We start from the raw sequence: 23679 nt of genomic DNA on the forward strand, positions 1-23679 counted from the left end.
TGGGAATTTTTAGACAATGTTACAAGTAAGATCACTTCTAAAATACCACAGTAAGGTTGAGGTAGAGAGACAGAGAGCAGAACAAATGTGATTGCTTCAGAGTTGAGATGAAAATATTGAGCATTCATCACAGATATTTATCCATAGAAGAAGAACTCTCTAAGTTTTCCCTTGTGATTGTCTGAGACCCTGAGTTTCAAATTCTACCCATATCCTCTGCCTCAAAACTTGGAGTCAGATAAACTGTCCCCTAGCCCAGCCCTTCACTTCACTTGCTCCTCATTAGTGAGCAAGTCACTTCTCTCTGAGTTTTCCCATTTGTAAAACTGTTTTGTTCGTTTAGTTGCTAAGTCATGTCCAACTCTTTGGGACACCAAGGACTCTAGCCCATCAGGCTCCTCTCTCCATGGGATTTCCCAGGCAAGAATATTGGAATGGGTTGCTATTTCCTTCTCCAGGGGATCTTTCTGACCCAGGGATTGAACTCATGTCTCCTGCATTGGCAAGCACATTGGCCTCAATGGTAAAGCATTGAGGCACCAGGGATGGGCTAAACTGTTTAATATAATAATAGCATATCCACAGTCAGTTTTCTGAGAATGACACAAAAGTATGAAAGTGCCTAACACAACACCTGACACAGGAGTAGGTCCACAGAAATATTACTTTAACCTCAGCTGAAACACTCAATAAAATCTTTTCTCCACTTCTCACACGGGAAAACAGTTTAGAGAAAACATTGGTCATTTAAAGTCAATCTAAATTAAGTTCACTTCCTGCTGGAAATCACTAGGCGCTTGCCTAATCTCTTCATGGTTGCCTGCATCTCCTGATTCCTCAGTGCGTAGATGATGGGATTGAGCATGGGGGTCAAGACGGTATAGCTGATAGACACAGCCTTGTCCACGGGGAAGGAAGTGAAGGGTTGGGCATAGATATAGATACTGGGAATGACGATCATAGACACAACGATGATGTGGGTGGTGCAGGTGGAAGCTGCCTTCCTCCTCGCCTGCCCTGAGTGGGACCTCAGCATCACTAGGATGACTGTGTAAGAGATCAGAAGGACGAGGAACCAGATGAAGACCAGCATCCCACTGTTGGAGATCATAAGGAACTCCAGGAGGGAGGTGTCAATGCAGGCAAGTCTCAGCACTTGTGGAATGTCACAGTAGAAGTTATCCAAGATGTTGGGGCCGCAAAAAGGCAATGGAAGCATCAAAACAAGCTGGACAACGGAGTGGACAAAGCCCCCTACCCAGACAGCCACCACCAGCCCCCCACACACTCGAGTGTTCATGATGGTGATGTAGTGAAGGGGCCAGGAGATGGCTATGCAGCGGTCATAAGCCATCACTGAGAGGAAGAAGACAGTCCTACCTTCCAAGAGGTGAAAAAAGAAAATCTGGGCCATGCAGCCCTGGTAGGAGATGGTCTTCTCAGCGAGGAAGTCTGCCAGCATCTTTGGGGCAGTGACTGAGGAGAAACAGAGGTCTAAGACAGCCAGGTTTTGCAGCAGGAAATACATGGATGTGTGGAGCCTGGAATCAGAGGTCACCGTGACAATGATGAGGAAGTTTCTCATGACAGTGGTGGTGTAGACAAACAATAACACCAGGAACAAGAAGAGTTGGAGCTCCTGAGTCTGTGAGAGCCCCAGGAAGACAAACTCTGACACCCATGTGTGGTTCCCTGAAGCCATGCTGTATTCTCGATACACCTAAAGAAAACACACCACAAACAGAGATGTATGAAGTCACTATGTGCCGTTCTAGTGCTCGGTGACTCAAAGCAATTGTCCAACTTCAGACAAAGGACACCCGCATGTGCAGATCATAATACCTGGGCTGATATAAATGATCTTGTCTTTGGAGGGCTGATACTAGAATACACATTCATAAGATATCTTAAATTGATTTAGAGATACATGCAACCTGCTTTTCAAAGATTCAGTGGTAATCAGTTCAGTTCAGTTCAGTCACTCAGTCATGTCCGACTCTTTGCGACCCCATGAACAACGCCACGCCAGGCCTCCCTGTCCATCACCAACTCCCGGAGTCTACCCAACCCCATGTCCATCGAGTCAATGATGCCATCCAACCATCTCATCCTCTGTCGTTCCCTTCTCCTCCTGCCCTCAATCTTTCCCAGCATCAGGGTCTTTCAATGAGTCAGCTTTTTGCATCAGGTGGCCAAGGTGTTGGAGTTTCAGCTTCAACATCAATCGTTTCAATGAACACTCAGGACTGACCTCCTTTAGGATGGACTGGGTGGATCTCCCTGCAGTCCAAGGGACTCTCAAGAGTCTTCTCCAACACCACAGTTCAAAAGCATCAATTCTTCTATGCTCAGCTTTCTTTATAGTCCAACTCTCACATCCATACATGACCACTGGAAAAACCATAGCCTTGGCTAGACGGACCTTTGTTGGCAAAGTAATGTCTCTGCTTTTTAATATGCTGTCTAGATTGTTCATAACTTTCCTTCCAAGGAGTAAGCATCTTTTAATTTCATGGCTGCAATCACCATCTGCAGTGATTTTGGAGCCCAGAAAAATAAAGTCAGCCACTGTTTCCACTGTTTCCCCATCTATTTGCCATGAAGTGAAGGGACCAGATGCCATGATCTTAGTTTTCTGAATGTTGAGCTTTAAGACAACTTTTTCACTCTCCTCTTTCACTTTCATCAAGAGGCTCTTTAGTTCTTCTTCGCTTTCTGCCATAAGGGTGTTGTCATCCGCATATCTGAGGTTATTGATATTTCTCCTGGCAATCTTGATTCCAGTTTGTGCTTCCTCCAGCCCAGCATTTCTCATGATGTACTCTGCATATAAGTTAAATAAGCAGGGTGACAATATACAGCCTTGACGTACTCCTTTTCCTATTTGGAACCAATCTGTTGTTCCATGTCCAGTTCTAACTGTTTCTTCCTGACCTGCAGACAGGTTTCTCAAGAGACAGGTCAGATGGTCTGGTATTCCCATCTCTTTCAGCATTTTCCACAGTTTATTGTGATCCACACAGTCAAAGGCTTTGGCATAGTCAATAAAGCAGAAATAGATGTTTTTCTGGAACTCTCTTGCTTTTTCCATGATCCATCGGATGTTGGCAATTTGATCTCTGGTTCCTCTGTCTTTTCTAAAACCAGCTTGAACATCTGGAAGTTCACCGTTCATATATTGCTGAAGCCTGGCTTCGAGAATTTTGAGCATTACTTTGCTAGCGTGTGAGATGAGTGCAATTGTGCGGTAGTTTGAGCATTCTTTGGCATTGCCTTTCTTTGGGATTGGAACGAAGACTGACCTTTTCCAGTCCTGTGGCCACTGCTGAGTTTTCCAGATTTGCTGGCATATTGAGTGCAGCACTTTCACAGCATCATCTTTCAGGATTTGAAATAGCTCAACTGGAATTCCATCACCTCCACTAGCTTTGTTCATAGTGATGCTTAGAGTGATAGAAAGACACATACAGCCCAACAGAACCGAAGTTCATAACTTTATATTTCTCTGAGATTTGACCTTGAGTAAATTTCTTATCTGAGTCTCAGATTTCATCTCTGTAAGAAAATGCTTTATCTGTAAATTTGTCTAGGAGCCTGAATAAATAATAAGTAAGTTTTCAAGAACAGTGTCTAAAATAATAAATGGTAATGACTCTCCTCTATGTAGTCTCCTACTCTTAAGATATTCTCCCTTTTCCAGTCTCTAATACATTTTTGTACCAATTATTTTTCTTTCATGCAACAGTTAACATATAATAATATTAATGAACTTTTTCACGTGTCTATGTTTTTCTTCTACAATTCAACAAAAATATGCTATGGATACAATCTTCATTTCAGAATTTATTTGTGCCCTTCAGTGCTCATCCTTGTTCAGTTCAGTCGCTCAGTCGTGTCCAACTCTTTGTGATCCCATGAGCCGCAGCACGCCAGGACTCCATCAGTTCAGTTCAGTTCAGTCACTCAGTCGTGTCCAACTCTTTGCGACCCCATGAATCGCAGCACGCCAGGCCTCCCGGTCCATCACCAACTCCCGGAGTCTACCCAAACCCATGTCCATTGAGTCAGTGATGCCATCCAGCCATCTCATCCTCTATTGGCCCCTTCTCCTCCTGCACCCAATCCTTCCCAGCGTTAAGGTCTTTTCCAATGAGTCAACCCTTCGCATGAGGTGGCCAGAGTATTGGAGTTTCAGCTTCAACATCAGTCCTTCCAATGAACTGCCAGGATTGATCTCCTTTAGGATGGACTGATTGGATCTCCTTGCAGTCCAAGGGACTCTCAAGAGTCTTCTCCAACACCACAGTTCAAAAGCATCAATTCTTTCGCACTCAGCTTTCTTCACCGTCCAACTCTCACATACATACATGACTACTGGAAAAACCATAGCCTTGACTAGATGGACCTTTGTTGGCAGAGCAATATCTCTGCTTTTCAATATGCTATCTAGGTTGGTCATAACCTTCCTTCCAAGGAGTAAGCGTCTTTTAATTTCATGGCTGCAATCACCATCTGCAGTGATTTTGGAGCCCAGAAAAATAAAGTCTGACACTGTTTCCCCATCTATTTCCCATGAAGTGATGGGACCAGATGCCATGATCTTAGTTTTCTGAATGTTGAGCTTTAAGACAACTTTTTCACTCTCCTCTTTCACTTTCATCAAGAGGCTCTTTAGTTCTTCTTCACTTTCTGTCATAAGAGTGGTGTCATCCGCATAGCTGAGGTTATTGATATTTCTCCTGGCAATCTTGATTCCAGCTTGTGTTTCCTCCAGCCCAGCATTTCTCATGATGTACTCTGCATATAAGTTAAATAAGCAGGGTGACAATATACAGCCTTGACGTACTCCTTTTCCTATTTGGAACCAATCTGTTGTTCCATGTCCAGTTCTAACTGTTTCTTCCTGACCTGCAGACAGGTTTCTCAAGAGACAGGTCAGATGGTCTGGTATTCCCATCTCTTTCAGCATTTTCCACAGTTTATTGTGATCCACACAGTCAAAGGCTTTGGCATAGTCAATAAAGCAGAAATAGATGTTTTTCTGGAACTCTCTTGCTTTTTTGATGATCCAGTGGATGTTGGCAATTTGATCTCTGGTTCCTCTGCCTTTTCTAAAACAGCTTGAACATCTGGAAGTTCACCATTCACGTATTGTTGAAGCCTGGCTTGGAGAATTTTGAGCATTACTTTGCTAGCGTGTGAGATGAGTGCAATTGTGCGGTAGTTTGAGCATTCTTTGGCATTGCCTTTCTTTGGGATTGGAATGAAACCTGACCTTTTCCAATCTGTGGCCACTGCTGAGTTTTCCAGATTTGCTGCCATATTGAGTGCAGCCTCCATGTTCATCACCAACTCCTAGAGTTCACCCAAACCCATGTCCATTGAGTCGGTGATGCCATCCAACCATCTCATCCTCTGTCGTCCCCTTCTCCTCCCACCCTCAATCTTTCCCAGCATCACGGTCTTTTCAAAATGAGTCAGCTCTTCGCATCAGGTGGCCAAAGTATTGGAGTTTCAGCTTCAACATCAGTCCTTCCAATGAACACCAGGAATGATCTCCTTGCTGTTAGTCAGTAATTAATAAGTACCTGGTATTAAATTTAGCATGAGTGAAATGCTTCTGGGTATGCAGGTCCATGCAGGAGAACCTCTAGCCACAGCTTCACACCTGGGACATTGCATTTTTCCTCATCCTCCACGGTAGGTAGCTCCTTACTGAGTGAGGCTCAGCTCACCCAGAACATAGGTGGAGTCAAGTGGCAGAAGGGTAACTAATTAGTACAGACATAGATGAATATATTGTTTGAAGAGGAGATTAGAGCTCTTCTGAAAAGACAGCAATTTCAGAAATTGTTGAATCCAGTCCAGTAGAAGAGAAAACATTATTGAAGGAGAAGAAATGGAAATAGGTGAAGAATTGAATTAAAGAAGAAATTAAAAAGGAAGGAAAATGGGGAAATAGAATGAGTGAAGGAAAGGGAATGGAAAGTAAAGAGGCAGAGGAGGGATTGGGCTCAAAGGTGAAGAAAGACTCTCAGAGGGTGAGAGATAGAATGATTGATGCCTTCCCCTCCCCTTCCACTTCCTCTCAGTCTCTACTCGCTCTCACCTGACTCCCCAGACCCATTATCCATTAGAGATCACTCTCTTCTTATTTTTCATTTTCATCTTCTCTTCCTCCAGTACACCTTCTACACAGCTGTACCTGAGACCTTGCTAAATGCTGATCTGATCACGTTCCCCTCTCACATCTATTCTTGTAGTGATTCCTCTGGAATCCCTTAGGAGCCACATCCAATACCCTGTGGATCAAGTCAGGTTAGAAACACATACAGAAGTGTATGCAACTCAGCATGTCATACAGACTATGAAATGTAATCTTCATCTGCCTTCCTAATCAGTATCTTTACCTCCAATGAACCACAAGCTTTTCAATAGATTATTAAATATTTTATTTATTTGTTTCCATATTGGTTTCCCAGAATTCTGATCTGACTTTCTCAAATCTAGAAAAGCCCATTCAAACGTCACCCTCCGTTACTCCTGTCACCATTTCTCCCATGCAGAACAAACTCCCCATTCTCAGGGTTCTTAAAATATTTCAAAAATAACTCTGTTATATATTTATCATCATTCACTTTTCCAGTTTCTCCCCTCAGCCAACTGCATCATAACTTCAATATCTTAGTAACCCCAGAACTTGGAACAGAAACTCTGGTAACAGCACATGCTCAGTGAATGTTGCCAAATACTGTATTAAGTAGGTAATGGATTATGTGGAGATATTTAAAGTGAACTTACTTATCCTCTGTTCCCTATCTCACAAGGCCAGTGCTGTACTTGGTTGCTAAAATTACTGGGTTTTACATGCAACCTGAAGCAGTTATTTTAACAGTACATCCACCCAAATTACTTCCCAAAGCTCTCTTCCAACATTAGACTTAGTACCATCAAGTCTATGTGAAGTGAAGTGAAAATGAAAGTCGCTCAGTCATGTCTGACTCTTTGCAACCCCATGGGCTATACAGACCCTGGAATTCTCTAGGCCAGAATACTAGAGTGGGTAGCCATTCCCTTCTCCAGGGGATCTTCCCAACCCAGGGATTGAATCCAGGTCTTCTGCATTTCAGGTGGATTCTTCACCAGCTAAGCCACAAGGGAAGCCCAAGAATACTGGAGTGGGTAGCCTATCCCTTCTCTAGCGGATCTTCCAGACCCAGGAATCGAACTGGGGACTCCTGCATTGCAGATGGATTCTTTACCAACTGAGCTATTATGTCACATGTTTATTCTCCAGCTGGTGTTTCCAAAAACCTAACTACCATTGACTTATATGCTTGTGTGGAAAGCCCTCAGGCTCTCACCTTCCTTCAGCCCTGAATGGGGGGAAGAAAGTTGAGGTCTTCCATCTTTGGAGGAATCCTCTCTATGTAGCCCCTCAACTTCCTGCTCTCTGTCCATCCCTCACACACGGGACTCAGGGACATGACCCTAGGAAGAGAGTATATCCTCAAGGAGAAATGATCGGACTGGGCTCAGGAAGCAGAGCTGGAATGATTCCTGCTGGGAACAAGGGAACAATGGGAATTGTTACAAAGTTCCAAAGTCTTTTAGAAAGACTTACTATTGGAAAGTTCTCCTTGGGCCAGAAGATAAAGAAACCAAAAACAACAACAACAAAAACTTAGACAAAACAACAAAAGAAAACAAAAACCCAAGAATATTGAAAGCTGTAGAGATTCAAACATGTAGGATTAGGAGATGAGGGTCAGAAAGGACAGAGTTTCTCCAAAATAAGCAAAATTTCTTGGATTTTTGGAAAGACCCATTTCGCAGTTCATTCATTCACATACTTAAACATCCACTAGAATTATCTGGAGGGGATGTTAAAACTCAGAAATACCAGTGAAGAATCTTCATTTTGTAGGTCTTGGGTTGAGCCAGAGAATTCACATTTCTAACAAGTTTTCAGATGATGCTAATGCTGCTTGTCTGGGGCCACAGTTTGAGAACCACTGACTTTGAGTTTTGTTGGTCTTGTCATCACAATGGACAGTTCTTTTTCACAGCAGCATTAAGGACCACGGATTTGATAGTTTTGTTTTTTAAAAAGAATTAATTGATCTTAACTTTCACAATGCCATATGTGGAAAATTATTTGTTTACTAAATTGGAAACAAACTTTGTAAACTCTGTTTTTTATTTTCTCAACCAGATTTGAAGTTTGATTTCCCATCCATATCCAATTATATTGAGCCATCTGTAACATTCTAGTACTCTTTATATAGGAATTATTATTCAGTAAGATCCCTCCTTTCATAAAAGGAGTAGTAGAGGAAGTATATACATCATCTTATGATGAACTTATTTAGAACTATAATTAACTGGTTTCATGATCCTAGTGTACAATAAAAACTGTGATTCTTAGAGTTTCCTATTCTACTTGAGATTTCAGGTTGGTCTGAATTCCTTGTTACAAATAATTATAGCTAGCAAAATATAATCTCTCAGGTTCACTTAAAAAAACTGTTGAGCTCTGTTATTTTCCACATAGAAGAGATTTTAAAAACGCTAATTCATCCCAGTATTAAGAGTTTTAGATCATTTTAAATTCCAGTTTTTTGTCAAAATAGCCTGGTTGATGCTAGGGAAGGAAATAGGTCTTATCAATCTCCTTGACTGTTGGATGTTAGTAACTGTAACATTATTTGTTGTCATTGTTCAGTCACTAAGTCATGTCCCGCTTCTTGCGACCCCATGGACTACAACCTGCCAGCCTCCTCTGCCTGTGGAATTTTTCAAACAAGCATATTGGAGTGAGTTTTCATTTCCCTCTTCAGTGGATCTTCCTGACCCAGGAATTGAACCCAATCTCTTGTGCCTCCATAGCAACTAATTAAATTACCTGGATTAATTCATGATCGCTCTGATTTGGTTTTCAATAAGGAAGACTTTCTATATTCTACTTTATATATTTCTCCTCTCAAGGAATGCACTCTTATAAATGAGTGCAAAATGTTTTCTAAACTACATCTCAACCTCAAAGTTGATTCTTCAGAGAAAGATTGTGGGTAATTTAACTGTTTGAAATGGATTACAATGTTTCTTATTGTTTTACTTATTGTACTTGGCCCTCTGTGAAAATTCAATAAATGGTTGTGTAAAAATTAATGAACAGAAATCTCAATTATGCAGAGTTGAGAGACCAGAAGAGGGAGCTCTCACATCCTGATAATAACAGAGCCCTACTGGAAGAAGAAAGACTCCTCTTCTTTCTTGGGAAGGTCTCAGTCAATGAAAACTCATGAACTCTTTATTACAGCTTCCCACCTTCCTTTTTCTCTCTAAATGCATTTTTTCCCCTTTCCACGGGGTACTTGCACTCCATGAACCCTGTGGCTCACCATGGGTGAAGACTCTGAATTGCAATTCTCTGCTGATCCTAAATAAACCTGCCTTTGCTGGGGAAATATTTGTCAGTCTATTTGTTTTAGATCAATATTTATTAATATGACTGAGAGTTATCCTTTTTTAAGAGTTGGAGAGCAGTGGGAGGCAGGTTGGGTACATTTCAGCACTCAGTGCTGAGGATATAAAAATAAGACAAACACTCTCCTCTCAAAGAACTCATAGGCTGAGGGGAAAATGGAACCAGAAACACATAAATGCACATCAGAGAAGAGATAGGTCTACTGGGGGGAATGTTCAAAGGTTAAAAGGCTGAGACAATAACAATGGCTGAAAGAGAAGGAAGACTTGGAAGAGGAGATGACATTTAAACAGAGGTGATTCAAGTCTGTTCTGCAGAAAGAAGGAAAAATGTGTTTCACAGAGGTCCAGAGATGAAATGTCACAACATACACTCCATGAACCCTGAAAATTTTGGTGAGACTGGAGCACAGGGAAAGTGGTGGGGCATTAGGGTAGAAAGGAGGCATGAATAACTCTGAATAATGTTAAGGTACCAAGCTCCCACATTTAGGTTTTACCTTGAATGAGATTACAAGCCAGTGGAGGACTTTATGCAAAAGAGTGACCTACAGATGACCTACAGGGTCTCATGTGGCAGCAGGGAGGAGGAGGGATGGAAGATTTGAGAGGGTGGACATAGCAGTACAGCTCCTCTGTTTATTCATGCCCCGTTATTTCAGAAAAGGGCAGTTTGGGACTTATAACTATCCTGTGTTCATAACTCAGCCCATCTCAGCTTCAAAATCATTAAACATGTGAGGAGGGTGAAGAGTTAGAGGAGAAAGGGAAAAGGAGATGGGAGCCAAGAAAGAAGGAGGAGGATTAAAAGGTAATTAAGAAAAGTCAAGAATGAAAGCCAGTGAGCCAACAGGGACCCACAGTTCAGTGATATCAGGACATTTGTTCAATGAGTCTGTAATGCCCCTGGCCTCTCCCTCATGAGCCCAGATGTTTTTATGCTTCATTTTGGTGTAGGTCCTCCACATCTCATTCAAAGGCTCAGTCAGTTCAGTCCAGTCACTCAGTAATGTTCAACTCTTTGCGATCCCATGAACTGCAGCACGCCAAGCTTCCCTGTACATCACCAACTCCCAGAGTTTGCTCACACTCATGTCCATTGAGTTGGTGACACCATCTAACTATCTCATCCTCTGTTGTCCTCTTCTCCTACCTTCAATGTTTCCCAGCATCAGGGTCTTTTCCAATCAGTCAGATCCTCACATCAGATGGCCAAAGTATTGACGTTTCAGCTTCAGCATCAGACCTTCCAATGAATATTCAGGACCGATTTCCTCTTTTTTTTTTTTGTATGTATTTATTTTAGAAATTTTTATTTTTTAATTATCATTTTCAATTGGAGGATAATTGCTTTACAATATTGTGTTGGTTTCTGCCATACATCAGCATGAATCAACCATAGGTATACATATGTCCCCTCCCCCATGGACCCCCCTTCCACCCCATCCCACCCCTCTAGGTTCTGCCTCCATTTCACATCTCTTTCTATTGTCTCTGTTCCCATCACTGTGCTCTCTTAAAGATCCATCTTACTACATGGGACCCCTAAGATTATCCAGAATAACCTCCATGTAAATATCCTTAATTTAAAACATGTGCAAGTAACTTTTAACATAAAAGGCAGCATATTCACACATTCTGAGAATCAGGGCAAAGACATCTTCAGGGGATCAGTCATTACGCAGCTTGTCACAGAACCTATTCAGATTGGGCACTTAGTTTTTCTCCATGACCCCAGTAATCTTCAATAGCTCTCTTACTTTTTGATGTGATACAATATACAATCCTGTCTTTTAGATTTCCTGCCTTATAATGGGAATTATTTCTTCAAGAAGCCTTGAAGAATTCCATTATCATTTCTTGAAATCTAGGTCTGCTGGAAAATATTCAGGTTTGTTTATTTGAAAATGTCTTTATTTCTCCTTCATTCTCAAAATATATTTTCTCTACACAAAGAATTCTTTGATGACAGTTCCCCCTACTCACCAGCACTACCTCAGACTATAACTATATCCCTCCTTGTCTTCTGTTTTGCATAGTTTCTGAGAAGAATTCTACTTTGAGTTCTACTTCTGTATGTGGTGTAACTTTATTTCAGGCTCCCTTCTAGATTTTCACTTTACTTTTACCTTTAGATAGAATATCATATGTCCACATTTTTGTTTTTCCTTATTTTGCTGAATTTCTTGGTTTTGTGCTTTCAGCTTCTTTCACTATTTTTTTCCAGTCACTATATCTTCAAGTACTTCTTGTATTCCTTTTATCTCCATTTTTCTGTTGGGATTTTCCAATTTCACATATGTTAGATTGTTTGCTATTGTCCCACAGCCCTAGAAGGGTCTTTTCTCTTTTCATCATTATAATTTTTTCCTCTTTGTGCTTCAATTTTGCTAATTTCTATCGGTTCATCTTTTTTCTTTTTTTATAATATAAATTTATTTATTTTAATTGGAGGTTAATTACTTTACAATATTGTAGTGGTTTTTGCCATACATTAACATGAATCAGCCATGGGTGTACATGTGTTCCCCTTCCAGAACACCTCTCCCACCTTCCTCCCCATCCCATCCCTCTTGGTCATCCCAGTACACCAGCCCCAAGCACCCTGTATCATGCATCAAACCTGGACTGGCGATTCGTTTCACATATGATAATATACATGTTTCAATGCCATTCTCCCAAATCATCCCACCCTCGCCCACTCCCACAGGGTCCAAAACACTGCTCTATACATCTGTGTCTCTTTAACTGTCTCGCATACAGGATTATTGATACCATCTTTCTAAATTCCATATATAAGCATTAGTATACTGTATTGGTGTTTTACTTTCTGGCTTACTTCACTCTGTATAACGGGCTCCGGTTTCATCCACCTCATTAGAACTGATTCAAATGTATTCTTTTTAACGGCTAAGTAATATTCCATTGTGTATATGTACCACAGCTTCCTTATCCATTCGTCTGCTGATGGGCATCTAGGTTGCTTCCATGTCCTGGCTATTATAAACAGTGCTGCGATGAATATTGGGATACACGTGTCTCTTTCAATTCTGGTTTCCTCAGTGTGTATGCCCAGCAGTGGGATTGCTGGGTCATATGGCAGTTCTATTCCCAGTTTTTTAAGGAATCTCCACACTGTTCTCCATAGTGGCTGTACTAGTTTGCATTCCCACCAACAGTGTAAGAGGGTTCCCTTTTCTCCACACCCTCTCCAGCATTTATTGCTTGTGGACTTTTGGATAGAGCCATTCTGACTGGTGTGAAATGGTACCTCATTGTGGTTTTGATTTGCATTTCTCTAATAATGAGTAACATTGAGCATCTATTCATGTGTTTGTTAGCCATCTGTATGTCTTCTTTGGAGAAATGTCTGTTTAGTTGTTTGGCCCATTTTTTGATTGGGTCATTTATTTTTCTGGAATTCAGCTGCAGGAGCTGCTTGTATATTTTTGAGAGTAATTCCTAGTCAGTTGCTTCGTTTGCTATTATTTTCTCCCACTCTGAAGGCTGTATTTTCACCTTGCTTATACTTTCCTTTGTTGTGCAAAAGCTTTTAATTTTAATTAGGTCCCATCTGTTTATTTTTGCTTTTATTTCCAATATTCTGGGAGGTGGGTCATAGAGGATTCTGCTGTGATTTATGTTGGAGAGTGTTTTGCCTATGTTTTCCTCTAGGAGTTTTGTAGTTTCTGGTCTTATGTTTAGATCTTTAATCCATTTTGAGTTTATTTTTGTGTATGGTGTTAGAAAGTATTCTTAGCTCAGTTCAGTTCAGTCACTCAGTCGTGTCCGACTCTTTGTGACCCCATGAATCACAGCACGCCAGGCCTCCCTGTCCATCACCAACTCCCGGAGTCTATCCAAACCCATGTCGATCAAGCTGGTGATTCCATCCAGCCGTCTCATCCTCTGTCGTCCCCTTCTCCTCCTGCCCCCAATCCTTCCCAGCATTAGGGTCTTTTCCAATGAGTCAACTCTTTGCATGAGGTGGCCAAAGTATTGGGGTTTCAGCTTCAACATCAGTCCTTCCAATGAACACTCAGGACTGATCTCCTTTAGGATGGACTGGTTGGATCTCCTTGCAGTCCAAGGGACTCTCAAGTGTTCTAGTTTCATTCTTTTACAAGTGGTTGACCAGTTTTCCCAGCACCACTTGTTAAAGAGATTGTCTTTTCTCCATTTGAGACAATCTCTTTAACAAGTGGTGCTGGGAAAACTGGTCAACCACTTGTAAACGAATGAAGCTAGAACACTTCCTAACACCATACACAAAAATAAACTCAAAATGGATTAAAGATCTAAACGTAAGACCAGAAACTATAAAACTCCTAGAGGAAAACATAAGCAAAACACTCTCCAACATAAATCACAGCAGGATCCTCCATGACCCACCTCCCAGAATATTGGAAATAAAAGCAAAAATAAACAAATGGGACCTAATTAAAATTAAGAGCTTTTGCACAACAAAGGAAACTATAAGCAAGGTGAAAAGACAGCCTTCAGAATGGGAGAAAATAATAGCAAACGAAGCAACAGACAAACAATTAATCTCAAAAATGTACAAGCAACTCCTGCAGCTGAATTCCAGAAAAATAAATGACCCAATCAAAAAATGGGCCAAACAACTAAACAGACATTTCTCCAAGGAAGACATACAGATGGCTAACAAACACATGAAAAGATGCTCAACATCACTCATTATTAGAGAAATGCAAATCAAAACCACAATGAGGTACCATTTCACGCCAGTCAGAATGGCTGCTATCCAAAAGTCTACAAGCAATAAATGCTGGAGAGGGTGTGGAGAAAAGGGAACCCTCTTACACTGTTGGTGGGAATGCAAACTAGTACAGCCACTATGGAGAACAGTGTGGAGATTCCTTAAAAAACTGGGAATAGAACTGCCATATGACCCAGCAATCCCACTGCTGGGCATACACACTGAGGAAACCAGAATTGAAAGAGACACGTGTATCCCAATATTCATCGCAGCACTGTTTATAATAGCCAGGACATGGAAGCAACCTAGATGCCCATCAGCAGACGAATGGATAAGGAAGCTGTGGTACATAAACACAATGGAATATTACTCAGCCATTAAAAAGAATGCATTTGAATCATTTCTATTGAGATGTACGAAACTGGAGCCCATTATACAGAGTGAAGTAAGCCAGAAAGAAAAACACCAATACAGTATACTAATGCATATATATGGAATTTGAAAGATGGTAATGATAACCCTATATGTGAGATAGAATAAGAGACACAGATGCATAGAACAGTCTTATGGACTCTGAGGGAGAAGGTGAGGGTGGGACGTTCTGAGAGAATAACATTGAAACATGTATTTTATCATATGTGAAATAGAACACCGTTCCAGGTTCGATGCATGAGACAAATGCTCAGGGCTGGGGCAATGGGATGGGGAGGGCGGTGGGAGGGGGGTTCAGGATGAGGAACACATGTAAACCCATGGCTGATTCATGTCAATGTATGGCAAAAACCACTACGATATTGTAAAGTAATTAGCCCCCAACTAAAATAAATAAATTTATTTTAAAAAATAAATAGATAAAGATTTTGAGAATTAAGAAAAAAAAAAGATAAGGTGTCCATAGGTGTGTGGATTTATCTCTGGGCTTTCTATTTTGTTCCATTGATCTATATTTCTGTCTTTGTGCCAGTACCATACTGTCTTGATGACTGTGGCTTTGTAGTAGAGCCTGAAGCCAGGCAGGTTGATTCCTCCAGTTTCATTCTTCTTTCTCAAGATTGCTTTGGCTATTCGAGGTTTTTTGTATTTCCATACAAATTGTGAAATTATTTGTTCTAGTTCTCTGAAAAATACCATTGGTAGCTTAATAGGGATCGCATTGAATCTATAGATTGCTTTAGGTAGTATACTGATTTTCACTATATTGATTCTTCTGACCCATGAACAAGGTATATTTCTCCATCTTTTTGTGTCCTCTTTGATTTCTTTCACCAGTGTTTTATAGTTTTCTATATATAAGTCTTTTGTTTCTTTAGGTAGATATATTCTTCAGTATTTTATTCTTTTTGTTGCGATGGTGAATGGAATTGTTCCCTTAATTTCTCTTTCTGTTTTCTCACTGTTAGCATATAGGAATGCAAGGGATTTCTGTGTGCTGATTTTATATCCTGCAACTTTGCTGTATTCATTGATTAGCTCTAGTAATTTTCTGGTGGAGTCTTTAGGGTTTTCTATGTAGAGGGTCATGTCACCTGCAAACAGTGAGAGTTTTACTTCTTCTTTTCCAATCTGGATTCCTGTTATTTCTTTTTCTGCTCCGACTGCTGTGGCCAAAACTTCCAAAACTATCTTGAATAGTAGTGGTGAGAGTGGGCACCCTTGTCTTGTTCCTGAGTTAAGGGGAAATGCTTTCAGTTTTTCACCATTGAAGATAATGTTTGCTGTGGGGTTGTCATATATAGCTTTTATTATGTTGAGGTATGTTCCTTCTATTTCTGCTTTCTGGAGGGTTTTTATCATAAGTGGATGTTGAATTTTGTCAAAGGCTTTCTCTGCGTCTCGGAGAAGGCAATGGCACCCTACTCCAGTACTCTTGCCTGGAAAATCCCATGGACAGAGGAGCCTGGTAGGCTACAGTCCATGGGGTCGCTAAGACTCGGACACGACTGAGCGAATTCACTTTCACTTCTCCCTTTCATGCACTGGAGAAGGAAATGGCAACCCACTCCAGTATTTTTGCCTGGATAATCGTATGGTTTTTATGTTTCAATTTGTTAATGTGATGTATTATGTTGATTGATTTGCGGATATTAAAGAATCTTTGCATCCCTGGGATAAAGCCCACTTGGTCATGATGTATGATCTTTTTAATATGTTGTTGGATTCTGTTTGCTAGAATTTTGTTAAGGATTTTTGCATCTATGTTCATCAGTAATATTGGCCTGTAGTTTTCTTTTTTTGTGGCATCTTTGTCAGGTTTTGGTATTAGGGTGATGGTGGCCTCATAGAATGAGTTTGGAAGTTTACCTTTCTCTGCAACTTTCTGGAAGAGTTTGAGTAGGATAGGTGTTAGCTCTTCTCTAAATTTTTGGTAGAATTCAGCTGTGAAGCCGTCTGGTCCTGGGCTTTCGTTTGCTGGAAGATTTCTGATTACAGTGTCAATTTCTGTGCTTGTGATGGGTCTGTTAAGATTTTCTATTTCTTCCTTGTTCAGTTTTGGAAAGTTGTACTTTTCTAAGAATTTATCCATTTTATCCAAGTTGTCCATTTTATTGGCTTATAGTTGCTGATAGTAGTCTCTTATGATCCTTTGTATTTCTGTGTTGTCTGTTGTGATCTATCCATTTTCATTTCTAATTTTGTTGATTTCTCCCTTTGTTTCTTGATGGGTCTGGCTAACGGTTTGTCAATTTTATTTATCTTCTCAAAGAACTAGCTTTTGGCTTTGTTGATTTTTACTATGGTATCTTTTGTTTCTTTTGCATTTATTTCTGCCCTAATTTTTAAGATTTCTTTCCTTCTACTAACCCTGGGTTTCTTCAATTCTTCTTTTTCTAGTTGCTTTAGGTGTAGAGTTAAGTTATTTATTTGACTTTTTTCTTTTTTCTTGAGGTAAGCCTGTATTGCTATGAACCTTCCCCTTGGCACTGCTTTTACAGTGTCCCATGGGTTTTGGGTTGTTTTGTTTTCATTTTCATTCATTTCTATGCATATTTTTATTTCTTTTTTTCACCCCAAAACAATGAATTTCACCTTTTTCTCAAATGCACATGGAACCTTCTCCAGGATAGATCACATCCTGGGCCCTAAATCTAGCCGTGGTAAATTCAAAAAAATTGAAATCATTCCAAGCATCTTTTCTGACCACAATGCAGTAAGATTAGATGTCAATTATGGGAGAAAAACTATTAAAAATTCCAACATATGGAGGCTGAACAACACACTGCTGAATAACCAACAAATCACAGAAGAAATTAAAAAACGCACAGAAATGAATGAAAATGATTTCCTTTAGAATTGACTGGTTGGATCTCCTTGCTGTCCAAGGGACTGTCAGAAGTCTTCTCCAAAACCACAGTTCAAAAGCATCAATTCTTTGGAGCTTAGCTTTCTTTATAGTCCAACTCTCACATCCAAACATGACTACTGGAAAAACCATAGCTTTGACTAGGCAGATCTTTGTCAGCAAAGTCTCTGTTTTTTGATATGCTGTCTATGTTGGTCATAAATTTTCTTCCAAGGATCAAATGTCTTTTAATTTCATGGCTGCAGTCACCATCTGCAGTGATTTTGAAGCCCAAGAAAGTTTATCACTGTTTCCACTGTTTCCCCATCTATTTGCCATGAAGTGATGGGACTGGATGCCATGATCTTAGTTTTGTGAATGTTGAGTTTCAAGCCAACTTTTTCACTCTCCTCTTTCACTTTCATCAAGAAGATCTTTAGTTCCTCCTTGCTTTGTGCCATAAGGGTGGTGTCATCTGCCTATCTGAGGTTATTGATATTTCTCCTGGCAATCTTGATTCCAGCTTGTGCTTCATCCAGCCTGGCATTTCTCATGATGTACTCTGCATAGAAGTTAAATCATCAGGGTGACAACATACAGCCTTGATGTACTCCTTTCCCAATTTGGAACCAGTCTGTTGTTCCATGTCCAGTCCTAACTGTTGCTTCTTTACCTCCATACAGACTTCTCAGGGGGCAGGTAAGGTGCTCTGATATTCTCATCTCTTTAAGAATTTTCTAGCCAAAGGCTAGAAGTAAGGAAATGGGTGGTGGAGAGTTTCTTTTTCTTCTTGCATATCTTGCCTCTACTCATGGAAGAGAAATATTTTCCAGAATCTCTCAGACTAACATCTTGTTTGTTGTAATTTTCATTCCTGGATCACATGAACAGATGAGCACTCCTAGACTCTAAGGGTTTGGGAACGTGAACAATTATGACAGAGGACAAGCAAGAGGGAAGCAGTTGGGAATGGCTTTGCATAGACACCAAAAAATAACACCATCTTCTTATAAAACTCTTGAAAACAAAAATAAAGATAATGGACCAGACACAAGAGAATGTTGTCAGTGATGCAAAATCTGTTTTATGTAGGAAAACTATTTTAACAATGGAGATCACGAAATCAAATGTGAGAATGTAAATGAGAGAGGAGGTCAGGCAGGAATTTCTCTATCTAAAGAGGTACTGAGGCTCATCACTCTCCTCTTACCAGCACTAATTCAAGCATCAGAGGGAGGCTTCCTAGGTGGCTCAGTGGTAAAGAATCCACCTGCCAATGCAGAAAACATGGGTTGAATGCCAGGGTCTAGAAGATCCTCTGGAGAAGGAAATGGCAGCCCACTCAAGTATTCTTGCCTGGATAACTCCACGGACAGAGGAGCCTGGCAGAGTAACAGTCCATGGGAATGCAAAGTGTCAGACACGACTTAAGTGACTAAACAACAACAACAAAGACAGAAAATCAATTTTTTTTCCTTGCCAAAACAAAAACTCAAAAAAAACATACTTTCATATAATGGCACTTGGGAGCCCACAGTAAAAAGTAATTTCCACCAGAACCCTTAAGGTAAAATCTGAAAGCTTCAATAGACTGACATACCAATTAGTAGTTTATTGCCTTGCTCTTAAATGTAGCCAAGGATCACCAGGAGTTTAAAAATGGCAGCGAACACAAAAGGACAAAACAAACAGAGAAATGAATGAGAAACAAACAGAAATGATGAAGGAAACAAAAGAAAAGATTATACAATCAGCATCCTTTGAGAGAAGCAAGAACGCATTTCTGTCTACTGAGAAAAGAATCAAGGTTTAAATATTAGGTCTAAGACAAAAATGAAAGATTGATACACTTGACTATGTGAAAACTAATACCAAAAATAAAGAAGACAAACCATAAATTGGGTGAAAGAAAGAAAGTGAAGTCACTCAGTCGTGTCTGACTCTTTGCAATCCCATAGACTGCAGCCTGCCAGGCTCCTCTGTCCATGGGATTTTCCAGGCAGAATACTGGAGTGGGTTGCCATTTACTTCTCCAGGGGATCTTCCCAACCCAGGGATTGAACCTGGGTCTTCCACATTGCAGGTAGACTTTTTACCATCTAAGTGCCCAGGGGAGCCCTCAAATTGGGTGAAGATACTATAATAAATAAAACTGAAAAAAGACCAGTAACCAAATTATATAAGAATTTCTACATTAACAAGTAACAGGCAATAGAAAATCATGCTAACGGCATTCATGGGAAATTTGAATATAATTAAAACATGGGGAAATGTTAAAGAAATGCAAATCAAGAATACAGTGAAATACCACTTTTTTACCTGCTTAATTGCGAAAAATGAAAAAGTATGACAATATCAACTGTTAGGAGGATGAGAATTAATGGGAACACTGCAGTGCTGCTGATAACCAAGTAATTTGGTACAACTTCTTTGGAAAAAAACTTAGCCCTATTTTGTGAAGGTAAAACTCTGAAGAGCTCATGATCCAGCAATTACACTTCAAAGTAATGACCCATAGCTCCTCAACATGACAACTAGAGACAAGCAGATTATTCAAAAGAATATTGTGTCAAGAGCAAAACCTGAGAACATTCCCAGTAAGCTTAGTCTCCCATTGGAATATTACAGAACAGAGCAAATGAATGAACTACAGCCAAACAGAACAATATGTGACATTTAGAAACAAAATGTTGAGCAAAAAAAGTCAAATGACAGAATATTAGCTAAAGTCTGATATTTTATAAACTCGATAAAGCAATATAAAGCAATGTAGTGCTTATGTTAAAATGTGATAAAACTGTTTTTATGAATGATGGAATGATAAACATGAAACTCAAGAAAGTGGTTTCATCTGAGTGAAGTGATATGATGGAGAGGTCCTATAGGCAGGTATAAGCTATTGATACCATGTGGTTCTTGAACTGAGGAGCATGTACATGAGTGTTCATACAATATAATATAGTGTTTTATAACTTACATGCATATTACACATAATCTTTTGTTTGCAATAATTATACTGTACTAAAACATATAGTGGAAAATTGGAATACTCATGATGATTTCTAAATTGAAAATTAAATAAAATATAGTTATATGGTTAACTCAATGTTTTCTCACAATTTTTGGATGTGATACTTACAATAAGCCTGAGGAATTTGGGGTCAGATATTAGTTTCAGCAAGTTTGTTGAGGAAGAAGTTATGAGTTCAAGAGAGGCCAGATGTCTCACTCAAGGTCATCTGTTAGGTAAGTGATGGACACAGTTTCCAATTTAAGGCATAAGACTCTAAATATTGTTCAGTTTCCAACAATCCAGCCTCACACCAAAACAGGATCTTGGGAAAAGAGGTAAAATACAGAAAATAGAACTGCTGTTCTGGGTGAATGCTGTCATTCTAACAGAAAACTATCTGCCAAGAAGACAAAAAGGAGAGTGTGGCTTGCCAGAATGTTTCCATGGCAACACATCTTATTGTCATAGGTGTGTTCAAATCATCCAACACAAACAAAAGTAAGGATAGTTACCTTTATCCTCAAAATCTGGATAAGTTGCTTATTTTCAAGTTATGAAGAGGCCAGATACAGCAGCTCTCTCTCCAGCTTATCGATGGAAAACCAAAAAGCCAAAGCCAAAGCCAAAGAAAAGTGACCCACTGTCACTCCCTTTAACAAAGCAGCTTGGTGCCTCCCTAATCTCTTCACTGCTGCCTACATCTCCTGCTTCCTCAGGGGTTGAGCATGTGAGTCATGAATGTGTGGCTAATGGATACAGTCTTGTCAATGGAGAAGGAGATGAAGGGCCTGGCATAGAGGTAAATGCTTGGAATGAAAACCATAGACACCATGACAATGGGGGTGGTGCAGGTAGAAGCTTCTTTCCTCCTCGCCTGCCCTGAGTGGGATCTCAGCATCATCAGGATGGCTGAGTAGGAGATCAGGAGGAAGAAGAACCAGATGACATCCAGCACCCCACTGTTGCAGATCATGAGGAACTCCGAAACAGAAGTGTCAGTGCAGGCGAGTCTCAATACCTGTGGAACATCAGAGTAGAAGTTATCTAGGACATTGGGGCCACAAAAAGGCAGTGGGGGCATCAGAGCTAGTTGGGAAATGGAACGAATGAAGCCTCCCACCCAGCTAGCTACCACCAGCCCCACACAGAGCTGAGTGTTCATGATGGTGACACAGTGGAGGGGCCGGGAGATGGCAACAAGGCGATCATAGGCCATCACTGAGAGGAAGAAGCCCATGGCACTTCCCAGAAAGTGGAAGAAGAAGACCTGAGTCATGCAGCCCTGGTAGGAGATGGTCTTCTCAGTGAAGAAGTCTGCCAGCATCTTTGGGGCAGTAACTGAGGAGAAACAGAGCTCTATGACAGCCAGGTTTGGCAGCAGAAAATACATGGGTGTGTGGAGCCTGGAATCAGAGGTCACTGTGACCATAATCAGGAGGCTTCCCATGACAGTGGTGGTGTAGACAAACAGGAACACCAGAAACAAGACGAGCTGGAGCTCCTGAGTCTGTGAGAGCCCCAGGAAGACAAATTCTGACACCCACATGAGGTTCCCCAATTCCATGGTGTCTTCTCCGCGCATCCAAAGAAAACACACCACAGACAGTGATGTACTAGTTCTCAGGGACTCAAATTGAGTTCCTTAGATCTGGATAATGGATATTTATGTGCACATCCTAATTCCAGTTGCTAACTAAATGGTCCTACCCCTGGAACATGTACAACTTGGTACTAGAATATATACTCGTGAAATATTTAAATCCATCCAGAGACACATACAACCTACTTTTAAAAGATTCAGTGTTACTGAAGAAATCAGAATTGAAAGAGACACACATACCCCAGTGTTCATCACAGCACTGTTTACAATAGCTAGGACATGGAAGCAACCTAGTTGTCCATCAGCAGATGAATGGATAAGAACATTGTGGTACATATTCACAATGGAATATTACTCGGCTATTAAAAAGAATGCATTTGAATCAGTTCTAACGAGGTAGATGAAACCGGAACCTATTATACAGAGTGAATTAACTCAGAAAGAAAAACACCAATACAGTATATTAATGCATATATATGGAATTTAGAAAGATGGTAAAGATGACCCTATATATGAGACAGCAAAAGAGACACAGATATAAAGAACAGACTTTTGGACTCTGTGGAAGAAGGTGAGGGTGGGATGATTTGAGAGAATAGCATTGAAACATTTATATTACCATATGGGAAATAGATCGCCAGTCCAGGTTCGATGCAAGAAAGAAGGCACACAAAGCCAGAGCACTGAGACACCCCAGAGGGATGGGATGGGTGGGAGGTGGGAGGGGGTTTTAGTATGGGGGATGCATGTACACCTGTGGCTGATTCATGTCAATGTATGGCAGAAACTACCACAATACTGTAAAGTAATAAGTCTTCAATTAAAATAAATAAATTAATTTTTTAAAAAAGATTCAGTGTTAATATAGTCATAGAAAACACTTAGAGTCCAATTGATTTGTAGTTAAATTCCAGATTCTTATTTCTTGAGATTTGACCTAGAATACGTTATTCAAGCTCTGTTTCACTCTCCACATCTGTAAGGTGGGAAGAAAAATGTTGTCTTTATAGAATGTCTAGCGGTATAAATGAGATAGCACATAAGGTTCCTAGAAAAGTATCTGAAATAATAAGTGCTATCACTCTCCTCTGTGTAGTCTCCTACTCTGAAGACATCCTACCTTCTTAGAGTCTGTAATACATTTTTGTACCAGTCATTTCTCTTGCGATAGTTAATACATTAAAATGTTAGTGAACTTTTCATATTTCTAGGTTTTTCCTCCACAATTCAACCATAATGTGCTTGCCTGACCACAATTCAACCAACCTACATCTTGATTCAAAACTTATTTGTGGCTGATCCATGTTAATGTATGGCAAAAACTACTACAATATTGTAAAGTAATTAGCCCCAAACTAAAATAAATAAATTTATTAAAAAAACACAAAACTTATTTGTGCCCTGAAATTCTCATGTTTGCTCACAGTCAATGCTTGAAAAGCATATGGTTTGACTCTGAGTACATAAATAATTATAGGGGTGCCCCCTCACTGGTGTGGTGGCCCCTTACCGGGTGAAGCCAGGACATACATGGTGTATGTGCTGAGACATAAGAAGGTGGGGAGAAATTCTCTGCA

General features: G+C 40.3%; 2 protein-coding genes and 1 pseudogene across 3 annotated transcripts in view; all 3 read right to left on the reverse strand.

Annotated features, from left to right (window-relative positions):
* The window catches only part of LOC145543514 (large ribosomal subunit protein uL30 pseudogene), a 208818-nt pseudogene that overhangs the window by 119162 nt on the left and 65977 nt on the right, over positions 1-23679 (reverse strand). The gene's annotated exons all lie outside the window — the stretch shown is intronic.
* Positions 770-1702, reverse strand: LOC145542678 (olfactory receptor 4D1-like). The gene has a single exon (XM_081582088.1). The coding sequence runs from the start codon at positions 1700-1702 to the stop codon at positions 770-772; it is 933 nt and encodes a 310-aa protein (XP_081438214.1).
* LOC145543512 (olfactory receptor 4D2-like) lies at positions 21002-22066 on the reverse strand. Its single transcript, XM_081585240.1, has one exon. It carries the CDS (start codon positions 22064-22066, stop codon positions 21215-21217), a length of 852 nt encoding a protein of 283 aa, XP_081441366.1. The 3' UTR covers positions 21002-21214.

This window comes from Giraffa tippelskirchi, chromosome 3 (assembly GCF_054371585.1).
Source record: "Giraffa tippelskirchi isolate mGirTip1 chromosome 3, T2T-mGirTip1v1.2.pri, whole genome shotgun sequence".
Lineage (NCBI taxonomy): Eukaryota > Metazoa > Chordata > Mammalia > Artiodactyla > Giraffidae > Giraffa > Giraffa tippelskirchi.

What these genes read in the sequence shown, in the direction of transcription:
- LOC145542678 (XM_081582088.1), bottom strand. Translation starts at nt 1,702, where the DNA reads ATGGCTTCAGGGAACCACACATGGGTGTCAGAGTTTGTCTTCCTGGGG.
- LOC145543512 (XM_081585240.1), bottom strand. Translation starts at nt 22,066, where the DNA reads ATGGAATTGGGGAACCTCATGTGGGTGTCAGAATTTGTCTTCCTGGGG.